Source organism: Gopherus flavomarginatus, chromosome 3 (genome assembly GCF_025201925.1).
Source record: "Gopherus flavomarginatus isolate rGopFla2 chromosome 3, rGopFla2.mat.asm, whole genome shotgun sequence".
In the NCBI taxonomy this organism is placed as follows: Eukaryota; Metazoa; Chordata; order Testudines; family Testudinidae; genus Gopherus; species Gopherus flavomarginatus.
In genome coordinates this window covers 127,455,419-127,479,547 of record NC_066619.1, presented here as the reverse complement: position 1 = coordinate 127,479,547, position 24,129 = coordinate 127,455,419, and the positions used below count along the sequence as shown (strand labels likewise).

The 24,129-nt window shown below is 47.2% G+C and overlaps 1 protein-coding gene across 4 annotated transcripts in view; it reads left to right on the top strand.

The window, feature by feature from the left end:
• GNE (glucosamine (UDP-N-acetyl)-2-epimerase/N-acetylmannosamine kinase) overlaps nucleotides 1-24,129 on the top strand; it is a 79,726-nt gene that overhangs the window by 11,560 nt on the left and 44,037 nt on the right. Inside the window, exons 1-2 of one of the 4 annotated variants that reach the window (XM_050943074.1) lie at nucleotides 9,935-9,995; nucleotides 21,528-21,549. The exons of 2 other annotated variants lie outside the window; for them this stretch is intronic. Coding sequence is in view for 1 of the 2 variants with exons in the window: in XM_050943072.1 (XP_050799029.1) it covers nucleotides 9,921-9,995 (75 nt within the window). In the remaining variant the exon portion in view is untranslated. Of the gene's footprint in view, nucleotides 1-9,900; nucleotides 9,996-21,527; nucleotides 21,550-24,129 lie in introns of those variants that run through there. One more of the 4 variants, XM_050943072.1, reaches the window with a different exon arrangement.

The following is a 24,129-nucleotide window of genomic DNA, read 5'->3' as shown; positions in this document are numbered from 1 at the left end:
CCCCGCGGTTTGCTGGGTGGTTCCGGGAACGCGAGAGCAAACCGCGGCGAAGCTGGTCTCCTTTCCCGGTTTGCTCTCTCGTTCCCCGAACCCCGAGCAAGCAGGTCTCCTTCCCTGCGGTTTGCTGGGTGGTTCCGGGAACGCGAGAGCAAACCGGGAAAGGAGACCAGCTTCGCCGCGGTTTGCTCTCGCGTTCCCCGAACAAGCAGGTCTCCTTCCCTGCGGTTTGCAGGGTGGTTCCGGAACGCGAGAGCAAACCGGGAAAGGAGACCAGCTTCGCCGCGGTTTGCTCTCGCGTTCCCCGAACCTCCCTTGAAGCCGCCCAACAGCGCTGCAGTGTGGCCACATCTAACACCACTTGCAGCGCTGGTTGCTGTAAGTGTGGCCACTCTGCAGCGCTGGCCCTATACAGCTGTACTAATACAGCTGTAACAACCAGCGCTGCAAAATTTTAGATGTAGACATGGCCTCAGTCTTTGAGTAGGAGAGGATGCCTCGGTCCACATATCTGATAAGGCGGGGAGGGTGGCGAAGCAAGAGGGCAAGTGTTCATCTATATAGGATTCTTTCTTCTTTCTGTTTTAGTACAGATTAAACTGTGGGCTGTTGAAAACATCATTATAGTATAATACCTCTGAAGACAGTCAGTTAAAAGGCTAAGGATTCTGCATAAATAAAGCCCTGCAAGACCGCAGATATCCACGGACCGTTTTTGCGGCATGCGGATTGGATGCAGATACAAATGTTATATCCACGCAGGGTGCTATGCATAAAGGATCGTTAATCCCCAACACACTTTAAATCCAAATTTGCATTTCTTGTGCAGTCATGAGAAACGTTCAGAATATATCTTTAAAAAAAAGGCTAATTAACTCTGAAAGATCATTCAGACTTTTCATTCCAGTGAATGCATTTTCATGTACTATTAAAGAAATCATATCAGGGACCAAAAAAATGTGCAAAGGACACAGTGCACTAATTTATAGTGACATTTTTAAACATGCAAAGAGTTTTAAATAATGTGCACAATATACATAAATATTCACTGATGTGCAGAAAATTATGAAAACAGCTTAAGTCTGCCAGGAATTCAGTCCAGGGTCCCTCCCAGCTGCAGCTTCTACCTCCGATCAGCATTTCAAGTTACAATCTCACGGTTGTACTGGTAATCTGAGAAGAGGGCATACTGCAATTATGTATGTCCCTGGTGCTTTGAGAGACCATGACTCACTGTTGCAGCACAACCCATTTTGGGGACTTACTGTAATTCATGCAACATTCTTTTGCTTTCCACAAAACTCAGTGAAGTGAGACACTGGAATCTTCCTGAAGACAAACCCTGCAGTCATTATCCAAGATTGACTCAGGCAAAACTCCCCTTCCAGTAGATAAAGATCGTAACTAAATAAACACTTTAATATTTGCCCTGTTAAAGCCTTTATGTTCACAACTGCTAAAAAGTGCACCTTAGAAAGGGTAGGATTCAGAGTAGTAGCCGTGTTAGTCACTACAAAACATCATTTTCCCTCTGTTGATACTCACACCTTCTTGTCAACATGGGCCACATCTACCATGATTGAATTGGCCTTGTTAGCACTGATGCCCCCCCATAAGGCAACTCCCATCTTTTCATGTGCTCTGTATTTATACCTGCCTACTGTATCTTCCACTCCATGCAGCTGATGAATTGGGTTATAGCCCTCGAAAGCTTATGCTCAAATAAATGTGTTAGTCTCTAAGGTGCCACAAGGGCCTGGTCTACATTACGCATTTAAACCGAATTTAGCAGCGTTAAACCGATTTAACCCTGCACCCGTCCACACAACGAGGCCCTTTATATCAATATAAAGGGCTCTTTAAACCGATTTCTGTACTCCTTCCCGATGAGAGGAGTAGCGCTGAAATCGGTATTGCCAAGTTGGATTAGCGTTAGTGTGGCCGCAAATCGACGGTATTGGCCTCCGGGCAGTATCCCACAGTACACCATTGTGACCGCTCTGGAAAGCAATCTGAACTCGGATGCACTGGCCAGGTAGACAGGAAAAGCCCCACGAACTTTTGAATTTCATTTCCTGTTTGCCCAGCGTGGAACTCTGATCAGCACGGGTGGCGATGCAGTCCCAAATCCAAAAAGAGCTCCAGCATGGACCGTACGGGAGATACTGGATCTGATCGCTGTATGGGGAGACAAATCTGTTCTATCAGAGCTCTGTTCCAGAAGACGAAATGCCAAAGCATTTGAAAAAATCTCCAGGCTATGATAGACAGAGGCCACAGCAGGGACTCAGCACAGTGCTGCGTGACAAGCGTAACGGAAAGCCAAAGAATCAAATGGACGCTCATGGAGGGAGGGAGGGGGTACTGAGGACTCCAGCTATCCCACAGTCCCCAGAGTCTCCGAAAAGCATTTGATTCTTGGCTGAGCTCCCAATGCCTGAAGGGTCAAAAACATTTTCCCAGGTGTTTTCAGAGTATATGTCGTCAATTTACACACTTCCCCCCCAAAAAAAGAAAATGGAAAAAAAGTTTCTCACCTTTTTTCAATGTCACCCTATGTCTACTGCATGCTGCTGTTAGATGGGGTGCTGCAGCACTGAACACCAGCATCCCCTTCCCGGAGGCAGACGGTGCAATATGACTGATATCCGTCTTCGTCATCAGCCTGTGAGTGCTCCTGGCTGGCCTTGGTGAGGTCGGCTGGGGGCGCCTGGGTAAAAATGTGAATGACTCCCGGTCATTCCCAGCAGATGGTACAGAACGGCTGGTAACCGTCTTCATCATAGCAACTGGAGGCTGAGCTCCATCAGCCCTGTCCCTTTCATGTCTAAAGAAAAGATTCTCTACTGCCTGGATTATCATAGCAGCGGGAGGCTGCGTTCCTCTCCCCCGCCATCCTTTAATGTCCTGCTTGGACTATCATAGCAACTGGAGGCTTCCTCCCCCTCATTTTATCTCACTAACAAGTCAGTGTTTCTTATTCCTGCATTCTTTATTACTTCATCACACAAATGGGGGGGACACTGCCATGGTAGCCCAGGAGGGTTGGGGGAGGAGGGAAGCAACAGGTGGGGTTGTTGCAGGGGCACCCCCTAGAATGGCATGCAGCTCATCATTTCTGCGGGATCTCTGGGGCTCTGACATGGAGCGGCTGTGCTCTCTGGTTCTCTAGTACACTTGCCCCATATTCTAGGCATGACTGACTCTATATTTAGACAAAACATAAAGAAGGGAATGACCCGGGGAGTCATTCCCATTTTTGTCCATGCGCCCCCGGCCGACCTCAGCGAGGCCAGCCAAGAGCACCCATGACAGCAGCAGATGGTACAAAACGACTGATAACCAACATCTCATCGCCAATTTGCAATGGCAGATGGTGCAATAAGAATGGTAACTGTCTCTGCTACCTTGCAAAGGCAAATGAATGCTGCTGTGTAGTGCTGCAGTACCGCGTTTGTCAGCAGCATCCACTACACATACGGTGACAGTGACCAAAGGCAAAACGGGCTCCATGGTTGCCATGCTATGGCATCTGCCAGGGCAATCCAGGGAAAAAGGGCACAAAATGCCGTTGCTTTCCCAGAGGAAGGACTGAGTGATGACATTTACCCAGAATCACTCGTGACAGTGTTTTTGCACCATCATGCATTGGGATCTCAACCCAAAATTCCAATGGGCGGGGGAGACTGCGGGAACTATGGGATAGCTACGGGATAGCTATCCACAGTGCAATGCTTCAGAAATCGACGCTAGCCTCGGTACGTAGACGCACACCGCCGAATTAATGTGCTTAGTGTGGCCACGTGCGCTCGACTTTATACAATCTGTTTTACAAAACCGGTTCATGTAAAATCGGAATAATCCCGTAGTGTAGACATACCCAAGGACTCCTCTTTGTTGGGTTTTTTTGAGAAAAGGTATGCACTTTCCTCCAAAGAAAAGATGCGAATGCTCCAGTCCACATGCTCTCCCTTTACACATCTACCCTTTTCTGGACACATGAAGCAGCAGGAGCAGAAATTAGTGCTAATATGCTTGTGATGGAAAGAGACAAAAGTGGAGGGGCACAGAGCCTCCCCACTTGCTATATTGATGTGTGTTCATCAATGCAATTTCACTTGAGAAAATACCCCAGAATACAAGTACCTGATGCCCACATGCTAGACAGAGTTGATATTTCGTTAAGACCAGATAATTTGCCCTACCAAAGCAGACTCTCAACTTGCCCTACCAAAGTAGCCAGCCTTTGGTAAAGGCCAATATGTGATCCATCAAAGGAAGATTCATAATCATAAATACTAATCCTAGCCAACCACGCATTCTTTATACGTGCAACACAGCTGCAGAAAGATTTTCATGAGTGTTGTCCCTAAAGCAGAATTTTGCAGGACATTGATTATCATTGTTTTTATTACAATTTGTGCCTCAAGACTCAAACCAAGACCACATTTTGCTAGGAACTCTACAAACACAGAAGAGACAGTCCCTGCCCCACCTAGTTTATAACCCAAGAAGACAAGACAGCTGCAGGAAGTATTATCTCCATTTTACAAATGAGTAATTGAGGCACAGCGAGATTAACCACCTTATTCTGCAGTTTTCTTGATTGGGCAGCTAAGTCCCTTTTAAGTCAATCACATTTGAACATGCTTAAGTGTTTTCCTAGATTGGTGCCCAAAGTTATGCAGAAGTTTGTGGCAGAACCAGAAATTGAACCCAGATTTCTTGAGTTCCAGTCCAATGCCTTAATCAAAAGATGCTCAGCTCAAGCTTCTCTCCAGGCTGCCTATAGCTCCTTCACCCACTCCTAATTCTGGGACCTTCTTTCATGCTGTGCCTTATGTTTAGGGCAGCCTCCCAATTTATTTGTCAGCCTCCCTCTCCTCCTCTACGGTATGTCTACAGCACAATAAAAAAACCTGTGGCCCCAAGGCCAAGCCTGGATCAACTGACTTGGGCTCAAGGCGCTTGGGCTGCAGGGCTAAAAATTGCAGTGTGGACATTAAGGTGACCAGGTGTCCGATTTTCTACCAGAATACCTGGTTGAAAAGGGATCCTGACGGCTCCAGTCTGCACCACTGACCAGACCATTGGCTGACCAGACCGTTGCGCAGTGCAGAAGGACTGGCAGGCTCCCTGCTAGCCTCTGCACCATGCGGCTCCCAGGAAGCAGCTGGCATGTCCCTCTCCAGCTCCTACGTGGAGGGGTAGCCAGGGGGCTCCACACTCTGCCCCTCCCACCCTCCAAACCCTTCGATCCCAGCCCGGAGCACCCCCTGCACCCTAAACACCTAATCCCCAGCCCCACCCCAGAGCCTATACCCCCAGTTGGAAGGCCCCTCATGCTAACCCCCTACCAGAACCCCCTGCCCCAGCCCGGAGCCCCCTCCCACAACCTGAACCCCTCATTTCTGTCCTCATCCTGGAGCCCATACCCCCAGCCCTCACCCCCTCCAGCCCCCTGACTGACTGAGTGAGGGTAGGGAGAGCGAGTGATGGGTGGAGCAGAGTGAGTAGAAAGTTGGCAACCCTAGTGGACATTCAAGCTTGGGCTAGAGCACGCGGGCCGGATCCGGCCTGCAGATTTGCCACCCCTATGGTGCCGTGGGCCCCGCGCTGCTCCGGGAAGCAGCCAGCACCACATCCCTGTGGCCCCTGAGGTAGAGGGGGCAAAGGGCTCCATGCGCTGCTTTTGTCTGTGGGTTCCTCCCTCAAAGCTCCCATTGGCCAGGAACGGGGAACTGCAGCCAATGGGAGCTTCAGGGGAGGTACCCACAGGTGCGCGGAGCCCTCTGCCCCCACTCCCCCAGGGGCTGCAGGGAAGTGGTGCCGGCCGCTTCCTGGAACGGGCCTGGGGCAGGGCAGGCAGGCAGGCAGGGAGCCTGCCCTGGCCTCAGTGTGTGCCATTGCCACCCGGAGCTACTCCAGGTAAGCGGCACTAGGCTAGAGCCCACACCCCAAACCCTTCCTGCACCCCTCATCCCAACCCCCTGCCCTGAGCCCCCTCCTGCACCCTGCACCCCTCCTGCACTCCAACCCCCTGCCCTGAGCCCCTGCCATACCCTGAACCCCTCCTGCACTCCAACCCCCTGCCATACCCTGAACCCCTCCTGCACTCCAACCCCCTGCCCTGAGCCCCTGCCATACCCTGAACCCCTCCTGCACTCCAACCCCCTGCTCTGAGCCCCCTGCCGCACCCCCTCCTGCACACCAACCCCCTGCCCTGAGCCTCCTCCTGCACCCTGCACCCCTCCTGCACTCCAACCCCCAGCCATACCCTGAACCCCTCCTGCACTCCAACCCCCTGCTCTGAGCCCCTTGCCGCACCCCCTCCTGCACACCAACCCCCTGCCCTGAGCCCCCTCCTGCACCCTGCACCCCTCCTGCACTCCAACCCCCTGCCCTGAGCCCCTGCCATACCCTGAACCCCTCCTGCACCCCAAGCCCCTGCCCTGAGCCCCCTCCTGCACCCTGCACCCCTCCTGCACTCCAACTCCCTGCCCTGAGCCCCTGCCATACCCTGAACCCCTCCTGCACTCCATCCCCCTGCTCTGAGCCCCCTGCCGCACCCCCTCCTGCACACCAACCCCCTGCCCTGAGCCTCCTCCTGCACCCTGCACCCCTCCTGCACTCCAACCCCCTGCCATACCCTGAACCCCTCCTGCACCCCAAGCCCCTGCCCTGAGCCCCCTCCTGCACTCCACACCCCTCCTACACCCCTACCTTGAGTCCCCTCCCACACTGTGCACTCCTCCTGCACCCCAACCCCCTGCCCTGAGCCCCCTGCACCCCTTCTGCACCCCAACCCCCTCCCTGAACTCAGCCCCCTGCCCTGAGCCCCTCCCTGCACCCCAAGCCCGTTCCCTGAGCCCCCTCATACATCCCGCACCCCTCCTGTGCCGCAACCTCTTGCCCTGAGCCCCCTCCTGCACCCCAACCCTGTGCCCCAGCCCTACGTTCATGGCCCTGCAAGCAATTTCTCCACCCCAGTGTGGCTCTCAAGCCAAAATTTTGCCCACCCCTGGGCTAGAGCATCTGCGCTGCAATTTTTTAGCACCACAGCCCGAGACCCAGTCAGCTGACTTGGGCCAGCTTTGGCCGCTCCACGGCTCTTTTACTGCAGTGTAGACATACCCTTAAAATCCAAGCAGTTTCTATGTTGAGTATGTCCCCCTGTGTACGGAGCTGTATTCTACCAGCTAGTTATCCAACTTGTAAACTGACAGCTATCTGGGGTATTATTCATTCTGTACATTTTTCTGGCTTACTAGCAATGTGAATCTAGTACAAGGTATCCAAAATTACTATGAACAGCCCCCTGGTTCCAGCCCCTACCTACATGAGATCTTTAAATTAATGCAGTTTCTGTTATCCTGAGTCACAGAGGCAGAGAGATACAGTAACACCTCAGTGTTATGGATACCTCTGGAATGGAGGTTGTTCATAACTGTGAAATGTTTGTAACTCTGAACAAAATGTTATGGTTGTTCTTTCAAAAGTTTACAACTGAACATGACTTAATACAGCTTTGAAACATTACTATGCAAAAGAAAAACACTGCTTTTAGCCATCTTAATTTAAATGAAACAAGCACATAAACAGTTCTCTTATCTTGTCAAATTTTTTTTAAGCTTTCCCTTTTTTAGTAGTTTTATTTTTAACACACTACTGTACTGTATATGGTGTGTTTTTGTTTCTTTTGGGTCTCTGCTGCCGCCTGCTTGCATACTTCTGTTTCCAGACAAGGTGCGTGGTTGACCGATCCATTCGTAACTCTGGTGTTCGTAACTCTGAAGTTCTACTGTAAATGTTTCTGATACTAAGAAATATATGTACACTATTGTTGCAGGGGGGGCAACAGTTGGGGTTCGTTTGCCCGGCGTGCGTATCCCCAATGACCACACTGGAATGGAGAAGCAAGTATCTTTATTTGAGTCAAATAAGGTGCAAGGACATATACAATCTCAGATCATGCACGAATCACTATTTGTTGCCATGTCTTATATACCTTACTTGTTTACAAAGATGTTCACAGGTGCTACATTTTATCATTTACAATTCATTAACTACCGGATCTTTTAATTAACTATATCCTTAACCCATACTACTGACCCCCCCCTTTGATCGATTACATCTTGTACCATAAACAAAAGAACACAAGAAAATGATAAATGATTACATGTACTCATGCTAACTTTAAAGGAACATATTGTTTAGCTCGAAAGGCAGTCGTAGGCCTGAGAATGTAAACTTCTGACCCCACGCCACATTGCCAGTTACCTGGAGCCCTGCACCCCCCAACACTATTGTTACGAGCATTGGTACAATTTAGTATCCTGATTCTGCAATTTAATCCACTCAAGCAGACCCTTCCAAAGGGCCCGGCCAGGGCCATCCTTAGGCATATGCAGCATATGCAGCTCTGCAGGGCACCATGAAATTTGAGGCACCAAATTTCCCCAAATTTCATGGTGCCCTAGGCTGCATATCCAGCAGCACCAACCCTGGCAACCAGCCCTATTCCCCGGCCTGTGCCCACTGCCAGGGGCAGGGCCATCCCTGGGGGTGGGGGGCAGACAACTCCCTCCACCTCACCTCTTACTCTTCCCCCCACTCCACCTCCATTCCACCTCTTCCCCCAGCGACCCCACACTCACCGGCGGTGGGAAGCGGAGCAATGCGGCCCCAGCCTGCTCCACTTCCCTTGCCCCGGCTGTGTTGCTGGGGGAGGAGGGGTTAGGGAAAGGTTCCCCCCCCAGACTCACTGGCGGCGGGAAGCAGAGCGCAGCACCTGGGAGCTGGTGGAGTAGAGCTGGCTGGGGCCAGGCTGCTCCGCTTCCTGCCGTTGCCGGTGAGTGTGTGTGTGTGGGGGATCCCTTTCCCCAAGCCCCCTCCCCTGAGTGACACGGCTGGGCTGGGGTGAGAGAAGTGGAGTGGGCTGCTCCCAGCCCCCCACTAATCCTCCAGGCCACTCTGGGCCTGTGGGGCCTCCAAAAGTGCCCCCCTCGCTCCTGTCTCCCAGACTCTGGTGGGGGGGAGGCCTGGAGCTGTGTAGGGCTTGTAAATGCTAGAGATGGCCCTGGGACCAGCCCTGTGGATCTGATTGCAGGATCGGGGCCGGGTTGTGCTGCAATGTGGAACAAGTTCATTTCCACCAGGCAGTGGGGAAGGGACTGTAGTGACATCTGCGCATGGGCCAGCCCCAGGCCTCGGCTTTGTGACTGAGGGTCCTCTCTGCACGCCACAGGAGAACGGCCACGGCCTGGGTGACAGGGAGCGTATTGCAGTGGGGGCCTCCTATGACATCGGTGCAGCTGGACCCACTCACAGCCACCTTGTGGGCACCAAGGGTTCAAAAACCCTGAGAGCCCTGTGATTTTAAACACCGTCCAGCTGGGGCTCTTGCTGGCGTCTCAGCCTCCCCTGGGAGCCAGGGGTTCAAGCTTCTCTCCACAGCAGCCAAGGCTGGAAGCTCCTTTTTAAACTGGGGGCCAGGATCCCCCTGTGGGCAGGGGCTCTCCGAGGGCCAGCGGGGCGAGGGCGCCCGCCCTGCCAGGGTCCCGGCCAGAGGGCAGGGCCTGGGCAGCTGGGCTGCAGCTCAGGCGTTGGGGGGGGATCACTGCCTGCCCCCCCCAGCCAGAGACATGAGTGGGGGTGGGGAGGAAGGAGCTGGCTGGGGGGGGCTGTGCTCCCCCTGTGAGAGGGAAGCGGCTGCAGGTGGGGGCCCTGTGGGAAGTGTCCCTACCCCTCCCAGCGTGTATGAAGCTGGAGAGGGGGTGTGGGGGGAGGAGCTATGCAGGGTGCCCCCCCCATGAGGCTGTGAGGGGAAAGGCCGCGAGCCCAGGGGTTGTGGGCGGGGCTAAGCTCCCCCTTGCGGGGGGGCTGGGGGGAGGGGCTCTCTGACGAGCCGCCCCGGCAGGTCGATGAGTCGGCGCTCGCGGCCCGAGCCGGTGCCTGAAGGTGCCGAGCGCATCCATCGCGGCCGGTTCGGAGCGGAGGTGAGTGGGGAGCGTCCGGGCTCGTTCCCGCCCGCGCGGCGGGGCTCTGGCGCCATCGCAGCCGAGGGCAGGGCCCCTCCCCTGCCACAGCGCGTCACAGCCCGGGCGGGGCCGGGGAGACCCCCCCTACACGGCGGGGGGAGGGGTCCCAGCCCCTGCTGGCTGCGGGGTAAAGGGAATGACCCCCCCACAGGACGGGGGAGGGGGACTCAGCCCCTGCTCTCAGTGGAGGGGGGGAGATAATGAGACCCCCCCACAGGATAGGGGGAGGGAGGACTCAGCCCCTGCTCTCAATGGGGAGGAGGGAGATAATAGGACCACCCCCCCCCCACACACACACAGGGTGGGGGTGGGGACTCAGCCCTTGCTGTCAGTGGAGGAAGAGATAAGGGGACCCCTCCATGTGCACACAGGATGGGGGAGGGGACTCAGCCCTTGCGCTCAGTGGGGAGGGGGGATGAGGGGACACCCCCCACACACACACACTCTCAGGATTTGGGGGCAGGGGCTGGTGTTTCTCCTGGGCCCAGTTTCAGGTTGTCTGTTCTTATATGTGTGCCCCTCGTGTGATTCCATAGGGCTCAAAACTTGCCCCGTTTCCCTCCTGTTTTCTCCCTGGGTTAAAGAGCCACCTGCATCTCTCCCAGGAGGTAGTGAACCCAACGGAGGATAAAGCACAGAAGAGCTGTCATTTACTTGTCTGTTAAATATTAACAAGGGGGGATCTTTCACTTCCTTATGAAGGCCGACAGGGCCAGACTGGCTGCAGTCAAGGTGATGAGCTGATTTCTCGTGTTGAGTGCTGTCTGACTAGCTCTCCCTGATATTTAAAAAAGAGGGCACCGTTGATCACAGCCTGGAGAGAGACGTGGTTATTCAGATATGAAGATCCCAAACCGGTGAAGACTACATAGCACAAAACCAATACTGTACATTCCACTGTTAATAATTCATTATGAAAGATGTTATACACTGAAGGCACTGAGTGTCCACCCCGCTACTTGACTTATGTGGAATTGAGCATTTTCAGAATTGAGCATTTAAGACCTATTTAATTTGACTGCAGTTTTCCTGTTGAATTCAGTACTGCAGAATAGGCACTTAATGCATAAAGTACAGGTATGTAACGTAAAGTATAAACAAGTTTTACAGGTTTTTACCTACACATTCCCTGCCAAGATGGATCTTTGTTCCGTGGCAGAGGTGGCTCCATTTTAACAGATTTAAAATTTTTATTAAAATGATGTTTAAAAAAAAGTGAACGGTACAGAGTTTAAGCATAGAAATTTCTGGTTATCAGGGAATAACAGATTATTGAGGGGTGCGAAGTTCGGTTTAAGATCAAATGGCATAAGGAATACATAATCTGCAATATCCCTGATTGGAGGTAAAAGATTGATGGGTCAAAGTACAGACATTGAGATATGAGAGTATGAAGTTTATAATGGCTACGTTTGGGTGTGGAGTATAATGAGTGGCTATGATGATGAGGATGGATTGATCTTCATTTGGTGAGATTTAATATTCAGGGAGTTTATGGTTCCAGTTCATATAATCCAATGGAGAAAGTCTCTTGGTCCCTTTCTCGTAGTCGAAGAATGATGTCACTCCGGCTCATGCTTCCTGGTACTGTCGGTGGCCGGTGATGTGTTCAATGTAGATGTCCCTGGACCATTAGTAGGGCAGAGAGCTGCTTCAGAGCACAGTGCGAGGAAACAGCTAAAAAGGTTTTTGCCTATATCTTCACTACCAAAAAAAGTGTTTTTTTTAATAGAAAGAGAGCTGAGGCACATTAGTTATCTCTCTCTAAAATCCTAATAGAGACAAGGCTCTGGAGTTTTTACCATGGTGGAGCTAGGTGAGGTCAAAGCCAGGTGGGGTTATTGTATTGACCTTGGCTAGCTGCATCACAGTGCAAATCTCCTGAGAACTTCAAACACACACAAATCAGATCTCAACTCTCATCTCTTTTGAGCCTATAAGAAAAAAATAAATTCTGTCTGTGCTCTTAAATTGCTCCTTGCACTGTGTCATCCAATTGAAAGATTCTATTTCTTTAGAATGCAGAATCTGAGTACAAGGCCACCACTAACGGCTTGTGTATAGACAAGTTTTAACTGTACTGACACAGCTGAAGTGGTGCAGCTCACCTACTATCATTCTACCAATAACTGCCCACATGAGGGTTTGTACTGATACAAGAATATGGGTTAAAAATAATCATACCCCTAACCGAAACAAGTGTATCAGTACAAACAACTGTTCAGTTCAGTCCTAATTTTTGTAGTTTCATTGTTGAATCCAAACATGTTACAGAGGTTAAACTCAAAACTAAAAATAATGTTGCTGCGGGTTGATTGAAACCTATTAACACTAAATATAACTGAAATGCTCTTCTACAGTATGAATTTCTTTTGTTTCTAGTCAACTCAGAGCAGGTGTCATAACAATCTACCTTTGATCTCAGCTGATACTTTGCAAACTATTTGTAAGAGGCCATTGCTGTAGCAGGCAGACACTGATCATTAAGTTTAAAATGTGTTGCTATGCAGATGTGTAATCTGTCTACTTAATTTTCTACAGATTGGTAATTATTGTGTGTCTCGAGATTTTTTGACTTCTGGCATCCTCAGGGTAAATTCTTTCCTCATCTAGGATGGGTGATTTTATCTGGATCTAAGTTGAATGGCCTTAGGATATTAAAATATGAGTTTTTTCCAAAAGGGCCTGGAAAGACAGAATACTTAACTGAATGGAAAGATAGAATACTTAATTGAACCAATACTGCTTTCTAAGCCTATTTTGCATAAATAAGCAGATAAGGGAGTTGGGGTGTCTGATGTTTAGAGCACATAACTTGGAATGAGGAGACCTGGGATTTGTTCATGACTTTGCCACTCCTTCTCTCTGTATCCTTGGAAAAGTCAGTTCGCTTCTTTGTGCCTCAGTTTCTCCAACTGTAAATAGGGGAATACATATTCACTTTCATAAATCACTGTGAGAAAGGCTCTGTGTATCTGTAATTTATTAGTGAGACCAGAAGCTCTCAACCTTTTTCTTTCTCAGGCCCCCTAATGTGCTATAAAAACTCCATGGCCCACCTATGCCACAATAACTGATTTTCTGCATATAAAAGCCAGGGCCGGCATTAGGGGGTAGCAAGCAGGGAAATTGCCTGGGTCCCCATGCAACAGGGGCCCCCATGAAGCTATATTGCTCAGGCTTTGGCTTCAACCCCAGGTGGCAGGGCTCAAGGACCTGGACTTCAGCCCCATGTGTTGGGACTTTGGCTTTCTGCTCTGGGCCCCAGAGAGTCTAATGCTGGCCCTGGTTGGAGACCCCTCTGAAACCTGCTTGAGACCCCCTAGGGGGCCCTTGGACCCTTGTTTGTGAACCACTGAGTTAGACGATATCAAAGACAATCTTGTACTCTCATGAAAATTGCTTGCAGATTTTGAGCATGTTCTTATTTTAACTATGACCTCTGTTTTTCATAGATGAAGGGATGTTGTGCTCCTTAGAAAAAAGTTTATAATGAGCTGTTAAAAACCAAGAAGGCAATAGTTCTGTTCTAACAGTGATATATGAATCAAGTTAATTTATTATACATCTACTAAGCATATAGGAGGAGAAAGAATTAGGCCTTACAGATTTCATTTAGCAATATAGGACTATGTGCTATATGACTTTGGCAACGAAATAATGTTGCTAGAATTGTTGCAGGGTCCTCCCTCCACATCCTCAAGGAAAGAAGTTGTTCTCAAATATTATACCTTTAAAAAAGGCATAACTGTTAAAGGATATTAAATCCAAGACTAATTTTTGACTTTCGCTGAGACATAGTATCAATAGCAAAGATACAGAACTTTTCAGCTGGAGAAAATGACAATCTCACTGAAGGATTGGAATCCAAGCTATTAAATTTCTAAAAGAGTCATTAATTAATATTTGATTACTTTTTAAATGGTGATTGGGTATAACAGTGGTATCTCAATCCAAGTTGAAAGAATATGACTGTGATGCCATTTAATACAGTTCTGAACTTGGTTAGGAATTTTTTTTATTTATTAGTGTTTATTGCCCTGAGAAAACAAAGCACTGGAGTTCTGTTTGGGTTTTTTTCAGAGTCATACAGGCCACATCTGTGGTTTTTAATCACATATTTTGTCCCACTGATTTTCCTGCTTTAACATTACATATGTCATTATCCTAAGGCATTTTTGTTCACTGTACATAGGAAAACTTCACTAATGATAGGGGGAAATCCTTGGAAAATTGCTGAATTTTGTGAATTAGTAAATAAGAGTCTGTACCTGCAAACATTTAGCTATCAGAAGTACTGCTTACTTCAGTAAGTAATCCCACCGTTGTACTGCACTAAGCAGTGCTAGGAGTAGAAAGCATCAGTCCTGTTCGCAGGATCAGGCCCTAAAAACACAATGAAAATGGTTGTATAATGAATCACCAAACATTCTTTGTTCCCTTATTTTGGCGACTAATTGAGTTTTAGTTAATAATGATACTTAATTATTCTTTACTTTTTTTTAGAAAAGGTCTTTGCATCGTAACAACTCATTACAGCTTTGCTATTAAATGTTTGCGGAGGGGTTGGGAGAAACTGCTTTTTTTCTTCTGCCAAATATAAATTATGTGCATTAGTGCGCTTCCTTGAGTATTGTTTCAGTGTTAAGAAAGCCCTATTTGTGTGAGGTCTTGCACTTAAAATGTTAAAAAACCCACCACCAACAAAAACCCCAGGGTGGTGCTTCATTGTGTGATGTAGTGCAACATTTTGTTTTTCTCCAAGAGGAAAGAATTTGAAACCAAGCCTTTTACTTAAACTTGACCATTTTTTCTAGTCAAGTTACCCCGTCTACACTGGAACACATCCAGCTAAAATTGAGCTAAAGGTATTACTGTACATCTACACTAGGTAAAAGGCTGGGTTTAAATTGGATTTAGCAAGCATGTATGTTTAAACCCAATTTAAGCAAGACCATTTTTCCTTGTCAAAATAAAGTTCATATAGAGCTTTTAGGCTTAGTTTATCTTTTATGCATTTCTAAAAGTTGGGCTAAGAACCTAAGGATATTTTCCAGCCATTACTAAATCATCTCACTCGTGTCCTTGGTACGCATTGTGGCCAATGGCTATTTTTTGTCTGCAGTCCACAGCCTTCTTAGCCCTGGTCTACACTACAGGGTTAGGTCGAATTTAGCTGTGTTAAGTTGATTTTAAAGTAACTCCCTTCCATTGACCTAAAATCGACTTCTGTACTCCTCCCCAGTGAGGGGAGTAACACTAAAATCGACCTTGTTGGGTTGAATTTGGGGTAGTATAGACACAAATCAACGTTACTGGACTTCAGGAGCTATCCCAGCGTGTTCCAGTATGACCGCTCTGGACAGCACTTCCAACTCCGATGCACTAGCTGGGTACACAGGAAAAGCCCTGGGAACTTTTGAATTTCATTTCCTACTTGGTCACGTGGCGAGCTGAGCAGCACAGGTGACCATGCAGTCCCTACGGAATCGCAAACGAGTTCCTGCACGGAGTGAACGGGAGACACTGGATCTGATTGCTGTATGGGGAGAAGAATCTGTGCAGGCAGAACTCTGATCAAAAAGAAGAAATGCTAATATATATGCCAAAATTGCACAGGGCATGATGGACAGAGGCTACAGCAGGGACACACAGCAGTGCCGTGTGAAAGTCAAGCCTACCAAAAGACAAAGGAGGCAAACGGTTGCTCTGGGTCAGAGCCCCATATGTGCCGCTTCTACGATCAGCTGCATGGCATTCTAGAGTGGGACCCTGTCATTACCTCACTACCCACTGACGGTGGACAGCTGCGAGGGGGGAGTCTCACGCAACACGGAGGAGGATTTTGTGAAAGAGGAGAAGGAGAATGTGCAGCAGGCAAGCGGTGAATCCATTCTCCCCAGCAGCCAGGATCTTTTCATCACTCTGAAGCCAATACCCTCCCAAGGTGGGATCCCTGAAGTTGGAGAAGGCACCTCTGGTGAGTGCACATTTGTAACTACAGTACAGGGTTTAAAAGCAATTGTGTTTAATGTTTGATTTGCCCTGAAGACTTCGGATACGTTCGCGGCCAGTACAGCTACTGGAAAAGTCTGTTAACAAGTCTGGGGATGGAGTGGGAATGAAGCTGTCTTGGAGGTACTCTAAAAGCCTTTGCAGAAGGGTTCTGGGGAGGGCTTCCTTATTTCGTCCTCCACGGTAGGACACTTTTACCACGCCAAGCCAGTAGCAAGTAGTCTGGAATCATTGCAATACAAAGCATGGCAGCGAATGGTCCTGGGTTTTGGTTGCATTCAAGGAACATTAGGTCTATATCTTTCTGTGTCAGCCTCAGGAGAGTGATATCATTCATGGTCACCTGGTTGAAATAGGGGAACTTTTGTAAGGGAACCGTGAAAGGACCCCATTCCTCTTGGGCTGTTAGCGCTTGGCTAAAAGGGATCATCTCTGAGAATAACGACGCGGCAGGGGGAGAGGTGAAGGGATCATCCCAAATAGCCACGTGGAGGGATAAGGGGAGGTGTGACACTGCACATCCCCCCGAAAACTGCAGCCCCTCCTTTTAAATGGCAAACCCAACAGACATTGCTTGCTATGGGATAGGAAGGTGCTGCAGTTTGAAAACATTCCCACGTGTTATGAAGGCATTAGAATCCAAACCCGCATACTCTTTGGCTTACCATGGCTGTCTGGAAACTGAATTCTGTTGCCCAGCCGTGTGTGATGTGTCACCATACTGGCAGGCGCTCAATATAAAAGGCAAAATGCGACCTTGTACCTAAAGCACATGTGCTGTCTGCTATGAATTGCTTGATTCACTGTGAAAGAGTCTCCTTTTTGTTCTCAGAAATGTATCATCTTAAATTTTACTCTCCCTTTTTATCCCCCCGCAGGTGCAAATGTTTCTATGCTTCCCCTATCATCTCCGTCCCTAAGGTTATCGCATATTAGAAAGCGAAAAAAATGCACTTGCGATGATATGTTTTCTGAGCACATGCAATCCTCCCACACTGATAGGGCACAGCTGAATGCATGGAGGCATTCAGTGGCAGAGTCCAGGAAAGCATTAAGTGAGTGCAATGGGAAGAGGCAGGAAGTGATGCTGAGGCTAATGCGGGAGCAAACGGACATGCTCAGGCATCTGGTGGAGCTGCAGGAAAGCCAACAAGAGCACAGACCGCTGCTACATCCACTGTACAACCCCCTGCCCTCCTCCCCAAGTTCCATAGCCTCCTCACCCAGATGCCCAAGAACATGGGGGGGAGGCTCCGGGCACCCAGCCTCTCCACTCCAGAGGATGGCCCAAGCAACGGAAGGCTGTCATTAAAACAGTTTTGATTTGTAGTGTGGCTACAATAAGCTATGTGGCCTTATCCTTCCCTCCTCCCCCACTCCACCCCACCCGGGCTACCTTGTCAATAATCTCCCTTTTTTTTTAATTTAATAAAGAAAGAATGCATAGTTTCAAAACAATAGTGACTATTTCTTTTGCCAGCTGTGATCGAAGTGGGGAGGGTGGTTGGCTTACAGGAATTAAAATCAACAAAGGAAGCAAGTTTGCATCAAGGAGAAACACACACAGTTGTCACACCGTAGCCTGCCCAGCCATGAAACTGGTTTTCAAAGCCTCTCTGATGCGCAGTGCACCTATGTGTGCTCTTCTAATCGTCCTGGTGTCTGGCTGATCAAAATTGGCAGCCAGATCATTTGCCTCAACCTCCCACCACCTCTCCCCCTTACTCTCAAAGATATTATGGAGCACACAGCAAGCAATAATAACAATGGGAATATTGGCTGCACTGAGTCTAACCTAGTCAGCAAACAGTACCAGCACGCTTTTAAATATCCAAAGGCACATTCTACCACCTTCTGCACTTGTTCAGCCTCTAGTTGAACTGCTCCTTACTTCTGTCCAGGCTGCCTGTGTATGGCTTCATGAGCCCTGGGAGCAAGGGGTACGCTGGGTCTCCAAGGATAACTATTGGCATTTCAACATCCCCAACAGTAATTTTCTGGTCTGGGAATTAAGTCTCTTCTTGTAGCTGCTCAAACAACCTGGAGTTCCTAAAGAGGTGAGCATCATGCACCTTTCCCAGCCATCCCATGTTGATGTCAGTGAAACGTCCCTTGTGATCCACCAGTGATTGCAGCACCATTTAGAAGTACCCCTTCCAATTTATGTACTGGTTGGCAAGGTGGTCTAGTGCCAAGATAGGGATTTGCGTTCTGTCTATCGCCCCACCGCAGTTAGGGAATCCCTTTGCAGCAAAGCCATCTGCTATGACCTGCACATTTCCCAGCGTCACTACACTTGATAACAGAACATTAGTGATTGCATTGGCTTCTTGAATCACAGCAGTCCCCACAATAGATTTGCCCACTCCAAATTGATTCTCAGCTGACTGGTAGCAGTCAGGCATTGCAACCTTCCACAGGGCTATCGCCATTTGCTTCTCAACTGTCAGGGTAGCTCTCATCTTGGTATTCCTGTGCTTCAAGGCTGGAGAAAGCAAATCACAGAGTTCCAGGAAAGTGGTCTTACACATGCAAAAGTTTCACAGCCACTGGGAATCATCTCATACCTGCAGCACTATGTGATCTCACCAGTCTGTGCTTGTTTGCCGGGCCCAGAATTGGCATTCTGCTGTATTAGTCAGCCCCAACGCTGCCATGATATTCCAATCCTGTGCTTTCAGGAACGTCTGTGTCCATATCCTCACAATTTTCCTCATGCTGCCGTCTCTTAACCAGATTCTGCACATACTGCAGTATAATGCACGAAGTGTTTACAATGCTTGCAACAGCAGCAGTGAGCTAAGCGGGCTCCATGCTATGACATCTGCACGGGTAAACCCAGGAAAAAAGACGTGAAATGATTGCAGTTGCTTTCATGGAGGGGAGACTGACGACATGTACCCAAAACCACCCACGACAATGTTTTTGCCCCATCAGGCATTGGGAGCTTAACCCAGAATTCCAATGGGCGGCGGAGACTACGGGAACTGTGGAATAGCTTCCCAGAGTGCACCGCTCCAGGAGTTGATGCTAGCCAAGGTAGTGAGGACGCGCTCCGCCAACTTAATTGCTTAGTGGGGACTTATACAATCGACTGTATAAAATAGATTTATAAAAGTTAACTTTGATAAAATCAGCCTAATTTTGTAGTGTAGACATACCCTTAGTAGTGTGGGAGATCCCATCACATCTCTGCTGTCGCAGTATAGTTAAAACAGGTACCCTGTTGGCTTTCAGAACAATGCTAGTTAGGTTGCATCAAGCTCTCAAGAGTTGGGATTATCTTTGTTACTTCTCTGTACTGTGCCTGAGGGGACCATATCCTTGATTGCAGTTCCGAGGTTCTACTCTAACACAAATAACTAGAAAATTCCCTAAAGCAGTCTTCTTGCTGCTGAAGCAGGAGCCCTGATGAGTGCTTCTGATTGCTCACCATGAAAACAAGAAGCAGAGAGGGCAAGGTATATGAAGTTGGAGTAGTGGCCCTGAGACTTGGTCCAAAAGAGGTTATTGGCGGTATTGATGGTAGTGATTTCAGATTTGGAAAAGATGGAAAGCAGACTGGAAGGGATCCAGGATGGAGTTGAAGGAGAGCGATTTAAGGCAAAAGTTGTAGATGGGGGGGAGTGTGTGTGTGTGGTGGGGGGGTCCATGAGTTTGGATTTGAAGGGAGATAAGGCAGTAGTTGGGGTCAATGAGAGAGCCTTTTTGAGGATGAGAACTCTTCCGGTCCCTGTAAATTCCCAAATTGCAGGATTTGCTGTGGAATCTGCACTTTGTGATAGCGTTGTGGTCCTGAATCTTAACTTTTATTTAAATGAAATGTTCCTTTCCTCATATTTACAAATATATACTTGAGTCATGTTTTCAAGGTTAAGCCAATAGAGCGTTGCCTTTCTAAGTATGCAGATAGCCTGAAATGATATCTGAGAGTTACGAACTGCTCGATTCCTCTCAGTGGAGCAGCATTTCATTGGAAACCTAATGACAGTTTAGTGTTAGCACTATGTCATTGCAGATCATTTTTGCACAAAGATCTAGTTGATGTGCTTATCACAATCCCAGACAGCATCCTTCCACTCTATAGTTGCTAAAAGCCCCAGCTATTTCTTATTCATTCTCCCTTGACAACTTCTATAATGGAATTAAGTATTGTCAGTAGAAATATCGGCAGCACATTGAAAATGTGGGGATGGCATAAACTAAATTGAATTTAGTATCATGGTTTATAAAAGGGACTACTTTGCTGTGTCTATTCATGTTTATATTTCCTTCCTGTTTTAAAAAGGGGAATATTTAATAATGAAGTTGCTACAAACTTTGCAGTCAGCTGCAAAACTTATTCATTTTGCTACAGGTACATGGGGCCTTTGGGAAGACTCAATCATAGAGAACCAGAGGGAGTAGAGAGGCTAAAGAGGAGGGTTCATAGAATATCAGGGTTGGAAGGGACCTCAGGAGGTCATCTAGTGTAGTCCTCTGCTCAAAGCAGGACCAGTCCCCAGACAGATTTTTGCCCATATCCCTAAATGGCCGCCTCAAGTATTGAACTCACAACTGTGGGTTTGGCAGGGCAATGCTCAAACCACTGAGCTATCCCTCCTACCCCAAGAGTGAGGTTATGAAATAATAGGGGGGAAGGGGACTCTGGAGCAGGTGTCAGGGCTAGGGGAGAAGCCTTGCTGTTAGTGATGAGTCCTCTGAGTAGTATGGTTACTAAACTCAACTAATCAGCTGTAGAAGGCAGAATTAATGTCCAGCTGAGAAGATAATAGGCTACTGCTGCTTTAGAAATAGTGGAAATGTCTGTGACTGTAAGTGGTCCCTTTTAGTATTGCTTTGCTTGCTCAAAACTTGGGGAAAACTTTCCCATCCCCTCCACTTGGGCTCATCTGACTTACTCTTGACTCATGCAGTCTGGCAAGGGCCATTATCTGCTTGTTCAGAATATAGCTCCAGCAGTAATATCAGTATTAACCTTCGCACAAACCTCGATTGTAGAGGGAATGTATAAAGGTTTAAACAAAACAAAACAAAAAAACTCCAGGGGATTAAATCTGGTGCAGGATGCCCATTAAATGAGACATTCAAGATAATCCATTGTAACGTAATGAGGTGTATTGTACCCTTGACATAACTTGGCCCACAGAGTACTAGAGATTAGCTCTTTGTTTTGTTAGGTATTATGCTGCTTTAGCTGAGGAGTTAGAAACCAGTCTGTGTAGTGTTTCAGGAGTTAAACATGATTTACAGTTTCCAAAAACAAAACAAACAAAAAAAAAAACCCAGCAGGGGTTGAAATTAGCCAGTGGTAGATAGGAGAGCTACTTTTTATACATTAATATTTAATCCTCTTTTACCTTCACTGCAGTTTGTGTAGAGGAAACGAAAAGTCGGTGGTGTTAGCCTATGGAAGATAGCATAGCTTCTTTTTTCATATATATTCATATTTGATCCTTTTTACCTTCACTGCAGTTTGCGTAGAGGAGAGCGAAAGGTAAGGTTTCTAACTGTATAAAAGAGAAAATAGATTAGTCATGCTGGAGACATAATTAAATGGGTAGGAGTAGTAACCCCTTCCTGATGCTGAGGGGAAGTAGAGCTCCTGTTTTGGGGCTTACCGTAATTAACCAGATCAGGTCTCTTACCCCAAAGCTAGTTGGAAGTCTTGAGTTTAAAGCACTGAAATGCCTGAAGGAAACCAGTTCCTGACTGACTGATAGTATCTTGCAGCCGGCATAGCCAGAGCCCCTACATGTCACACAGTGTGGTTTTTCAGAGGAAACTAGGTGCAATTGCTCTATAAAATTCCAGTTTGAGAAATGTTTCTGAGAAACATATTGAGAAAAGTCAGCTAATTGAACTGGCCTGTTGTGTTTTGCTTAAACTTACAGGAATAGGTTTATGAATAAATCCTAGATTTGGTAGCCTGGTGTGTTCTAGCTTTTTCCATTACCCTTTTAATAAAAGGAACTGACTTTATTGCCAAGTAAATGATCTAATGTCTGCCACTGACAGCCTGTGTTGTAAAAGTCGCTCAGTTCATTTTTATTTTCCTACTTCATGTTTGTTTAAATGTGATAGCTTTTCATGTGTGTCTTTGAATGGTCAAACTTTGTAAACATAGAAAACTTTTCCAGCTGCACTTGAAATTGGGCAAGAAGAAATCTAATACTTAAGACTCTTTAAAGAATTTCAGAAGGATAGTAAACGTCTACTTTGAAGGATTGCATAACACTAGCTTATTGCACCAAGCTGCCAAATGGAGGGTCAGAGTTTGAAACCCATTGCCTTTCATTTAATTAATCAGGGAAGTCGTGGTAACATTCTTAACTCTTGTGGGTAGTGCTTTGTGCTACTGACATGGCAGCCCCTAATCAATGCTCTAGAGGGGTCTGAAATTCCTGCCATTGCATGATTAAGGCATCTGACCTGGAGAAGGGTTGGTGCTTGTGCCCAGATAGATAGCAGAGATATTCAGTTTGGCAGAAGGAAGCAAGCAGTCTTTCAAAAGTGTGTGTGAAATCAGTCCTGCTCTGGTGCGGTGAGATTAAAGGCTCTGTCCTGTCCGGGAACTCACTGCCTGGCTCTTAAAAGGCCCCAACCACAGGGGTAGTATGTGCGGAGAAGCCACAGAAAGAAGTTAATTGGCATGCCTATATAGCTGTACATGCCCAGTTATTCACCTAGTTATCAAAACGGAACAAAAATGTTTTTTAAAATTTATTTTGCTTATGTGATTCCATTAAAGTTGAACAGTCCTGTTTCCGGATCACTCTGGAAAAGTGAAACTTTTTGTTTAACGTATTATTACACAAAAATGAAACACTGAGAAATGTTGTAGGAGATTTTGAGTTCCTAGTTTTCATAGCTTGTCAAAAGGACATGATCATTTTAAAAGCTATCCAGTTTCAAGAAGTGTGTTAAAAGTAGCTTTCAGGTAGTGCACCTGCTACCAAGTTTCCCCTGCCTGTTTTTGTGTTTTCACAACCACAGTTTTCTATTTCTACAAAGTATGTCTCCTCTGTTGCTGTGTGTAATACCCACACAAACAGCAGGGTAAACTGACCAATGAACTCTTATGAGGAAACGGTGAAACTGAAGCTATGTCTGCATTCCCACTTTTGTTGGTATAACGTTGCTCAGAGGTGTGAAAAAACACCCTTTCTGAGCGACATGAGTTACGCCAGTGGTTCTTAACCTTTACTGCAGCCTGCACCCCTTTGGTTCTCAAAATATGTTTTTACACCCCTTATCAAAAATCGTTGAAGTAGGTCAGTTCTTTAAACCTAGATCTATCATAATTATATAAATATATATATATATGTCACATCAACATCTGCGCATGCATCAAGAAATACTCCACAACGTGGTGGTACACTGTATTTTGTAGCGAGATAATTTCACTACAGTTAGCTTTAAATCGTGAAAATAATTTTTTTGTTTGTATATTACAGTAATAGTTAAAAACTGTATAATAATAACTACACAGGTTTGATGAAACAAAGTAGTTGTACTTATGTGCCTGTGCTTAATTTGTGTTTTCAATGATTTACCTGTCGCACCCCCAGAAAGGGCATCTCACACCCCCAGGGAGTGCGTGCACCCCAGGTTAAGAACCACTGAGTTACACCGACAGAAGCACCAGTGTGGTCAGCACCTTATCTGCGGCAGAGCATTTCCCACTGACAAAGCTGCCACTGCTCGTTGAGGATGGTTTAATTATGTCGAGGGGAGAGCCTACTCCTATCTGCATAGAGCGGCTACACAAGAGACCTTACAGCGGTGCAGCTGCATCGGTACAGCTGTGCTGCCGTGAGATCTTTAGTGAGACATGGCCTGGTTTACATGAAGTGCTATCAGATACGCAAAGTAAACAACCTGCAAATATATTTTTCTCTAATCTTTCAAGTATAGTAATCCTAAGTGTTACTTGTATGAACAGTAACTACAGAAGGTTTTGAAAAGAGGTATGGCTTTTAAATTGACAGTTTCACTTTTAAAATACAGCACACATTATTCCACTAAACTCCATGATAGCTTTTTAAAATAATGTTTGTTTGATTCATTTCCAAAA